The following is a 3,409-nucleotide window of genomic DNA, read 5'->3' on the forward strand; positions in this document are numbered from 1 at the left end:
ATCCGCAATGATGTTCTTCACGAATCCGGTCACCTTGGATCCTTTCGAAGATCCTCAAATTTGGTAGGTAATTCCCCTCGTTGACGAGCTTGCTTCAGGCTCGGCTTATTGGTGACCTTGATTAACTGATGAGACTTTTGTATATTAAGGATTAAAAGTTCATTAAGTTTCTGTCCGACTCTAATGCGGGCAAGAGCAGCGCCATTTCTCGAAGCTTGGCCATCGCTGACGTGTTCCGCATTTAATCTAGCAACCAACCCAGAGTCCTCCAGCTTTAGCAGTATATCTTCATTGGATTTTTCAAATACAGTGCCTGAAACAGTGTTCCCTGGGTGGATATGCTCAAGCGCGCGCTTGTAAGCTTCTGTGGAGGACAACTGGTCCTTGCAGGAGACTACCAGCTTTCGCAACTCTGCGTCAACATTTAGCGCATGCACATTCACAACTTGTCCAATATTGAAATGTTGAGCGGGGTCCTTGATATAAGCTTCACTCATTTCCGAAACCGGGAGAAATCCTCGAACTTCGCCATAAAACTGAACAATTGCTCCATGAGACTGAATGCTGATGATGGTTCCGGGTGATTTGTTCCCTGGAAGGATGTCGCTATAATCACACCAGGTAGAGGATTCGCTGTTTAACAACGTCTTTTTCAACGTAAGTCGTAACTGGCGTTTCTCCAAATTCACGGAAAGGATCCTGGCGGAAACCTGTACTCCTTCACGGAACTTCTTTTCTGGATGCTGCAGTTTAGTATCGGACATATGCATTCCTGGAACCAACCCGGAAATGCCATCCGCGAGAGAAACAATGAGTCCGCTGATACCATCAGGTCCAATGAGGAGTTTCTCGATCTTTCCCTTGACCACCGCGCCAACTGTAACGTCCTCGAGACGAAGGAAAGGTTGGTCGATGACCTTTCTTTCGAGAGATAGTAGATAGAGGTTATCCAGTGCGCTGAAGCCAACTATTCTTGCTTCATGGGTAGAATCGACCATATAAGGACCTTGCGTAGAAGATATGCTATCGACCTTGTCATCGGAGAGCCTGGAAATATGGACAAATCCATAATGCTTGTCATTGAATTGAGCGTAGACTCCCAACCCAGGCTCAACTTTAGTGACTTTTACTTCAGGCACAATGGCAGATATAGCAGGGACAACCTCACAGCTAGATTTGCGGTCTAGAACTGTTGGCATAAACTTGACAACGTGGTCCAGGATCGAAAATCCAAGTTTCAAAGGTTCTGCCGTGGGGAATGTGCAAATTAGTCGACCTTTAATTTTCGCACCAACATGATACCTTGCGGTAATATCTTCCTTTCCAGCAGTGGCTCCGGACTGGACTATATCAACAACAGCGTCCAGCATTCCCATGATTTTTCCAGCCATGCCAGTCGAAGTAACTTGGGTCAGAAGGATTTCTGCCGCTGTTCCAGGAAGGAATGAGTGGATGGTGGGTGCAGATGTCAAGAAGTGGGATTTTTTAATGGAGCCGGCCGTTGGCAAGTTGGCGGAAAGCTTCACAACGTTGCCATTCGCATTATGCCCAGTCACGACGCAAAGGAAAACCGTGCCTTCCTTGATCTGTAATAGCTCGAGGTCATGGGGTATTTCTTTCGAAGACATAAACCCTCTCGTTTGGCCATCCTCCAAGCCAAGATCCATAACCAATCCGTGATCCTCTAAACTAAGGACAGAGGCTTGTACAGTTGCATTAACGACTAGATCGGATTTCGAAAGGCCTGAATTAGCCTCCCTAGGGTCCACTGAAAGCTCGATATGTTTTTTCCCCTTGATTTTACCATGATTCACCTCAGTTTCAGTTGATGTAACGGCCGCTCGTAAATATTGGCCCAATTTGAAGTAGGATTTCAAATCCAAATCATCATCTCCATCATCATCATCACCATCGGAATTATCTTCTTCTTCTTGGCTGCTGTTCAAGAGTTTTTCAATCTTCTGCTGGAGTGTTTTCGATACTGCGGTGAGTGGTACGTAACCAGTTAAATTGTTCGGAAGCGACAAACCAATGTCGTGAGCATTGATGCTAGAGACTTGGCCAAGGATATTAGATCCTACGACAATGCGCTTTAAAAATAAACATCAGTGGTGTTGATTCACTCAGGATTCACTATTCAGGGAGGAACAAAGTACCTTGAAATTAAGCCCTTCAATGCGAACCTCCTCCTTGGTAGACGCCTGAGGAATCGTGTGCTTCATGGATTTGGTCTTCCATTTCCTAGATTTAATCCCGAATTCCTTGCTAGATTGTTTCTTCTGAGTCCCGTCCTCATTGTCAATATCATCCTGAGCCTGCGCTCCCTTCTGCTCGAACAGAACGTCACGAGTTGCCTGGATATGGATTTGTTTCTGCTCAAGCGGTGATAAAATATTTGCACCACCACGGGGAAATGCGGGTTCCTCCTCCCGCAAGACAGAAACAGCTGGTGTCTTCGAGGGTGAATCCAAAGAATCTTTCGACTTCTCCGCCGGTTTCTTCGAATTCTTCCCGCCGTTCACATCCTTGCGCTGCACGCCAGCTATGACCTTGACTCTTTTCTGCGGCTGCCGCGAACCTGACTCATCTGGGCCATTACCCTTCCGCTTGATGGGAGCCATCTTCATAGCAGAAACTGGACAGGGCAATTGACTTAAATTGTTCGTCAACTTTCAATATTGAAAAATCAAAAATTCTCCTTTAGGCTAAGCGCAGGCTCGGCATCAACACCCCGAGAGCCGAGCACCAAGCTGTGAAGTACTTCACCGCCTTCCTCTTTAAATCTAGCGGAATCGCTTCCTTTGGGGCAGTATGACGCCAGGTCACCATGACTAAGCACTCGCGTCGCGGAAGCGCCAAGACCGACACGGGCACGACTTCGCGGAGATCAATTGTTGGACGCAGTTTGAGGGCAGACAGAGCCTCAATATCAAAATCTCTTCCCGTGGGGCTCGAAATCTGACAACTCCTCCTCTTCCTCCGCCAGCTGCAGTCACCCTCCAACTCCTTTCAAAGCATAAATAGATATTGATTTCAATGCGTTAAATTTGTATCCAACTCAATATAACCCTAGCCATGGAATCTGTCACTGGGTCCTCTTCTCTATATGTCAGATCCGACACCCCCGAGGGATCCCAGGACACGATTCCATCTTCTCCTCCTATATTCAATGCTCCACAGATACTTTCATCTCCTCCTCGAACGAAGACTAAAAAGCCCCCTCCTGTCACGCCCAGATCATTCAAACGGTTCTTTACCCCACGCTCTGTTCTGGGGGCGCTCTCAAGTGGAGGGAACGACCGCCCCAATCGCCACATACTGAAAGATATATGCTCCCCTGCGTTGAACCGTCTCGGGACCAGCATTTTCCAGGATATCAGATGGCTCTCAAGATACACCAGCTAAATCT

At 47.2% G+C, this 3,409-nt stretch overlaps 1 protein-coding gene across 1 annotated transcript; it reads right to left on the reverse strand.

Moving 5' to 3' along the window:
- Positions 1–29: 29 nt before the first annotated feature.
- Positions 30–2,621, reverse strand: HCAG_07280 (conserved hypothetical protein; the record flags this gene model as incomplete). The annotated part of the gene is made up of 2 exons (XM_001537808.1): positions 30–1,964; positions 2,157–2,621. 2 exons carry the CDS (start codon positions 2,619–2,621, stop codon positions 30–32), a joined length of 2,400 nt encoding a protein of 799 aa, XP_001537858.1.
- Between the last annotated feature and the right edge of the window lie 788 nt (positions 2,622–3,409).

The sequence above is a fragment of the Histoplasma capsulatum genome, genomic scaffold (assembly GCF_000149585.1).
Source record: "Histoplasma capsulatum NAm1 scaffold_8 genomic scaffold, whole genome shotgun sequence".
NCBI lineage: Eukaryota > Fungi > Ascomycota > Eurotiomycetes > Onygenales > Ajellomycetaceae > Histoplasma > Histoplasma mississippiense.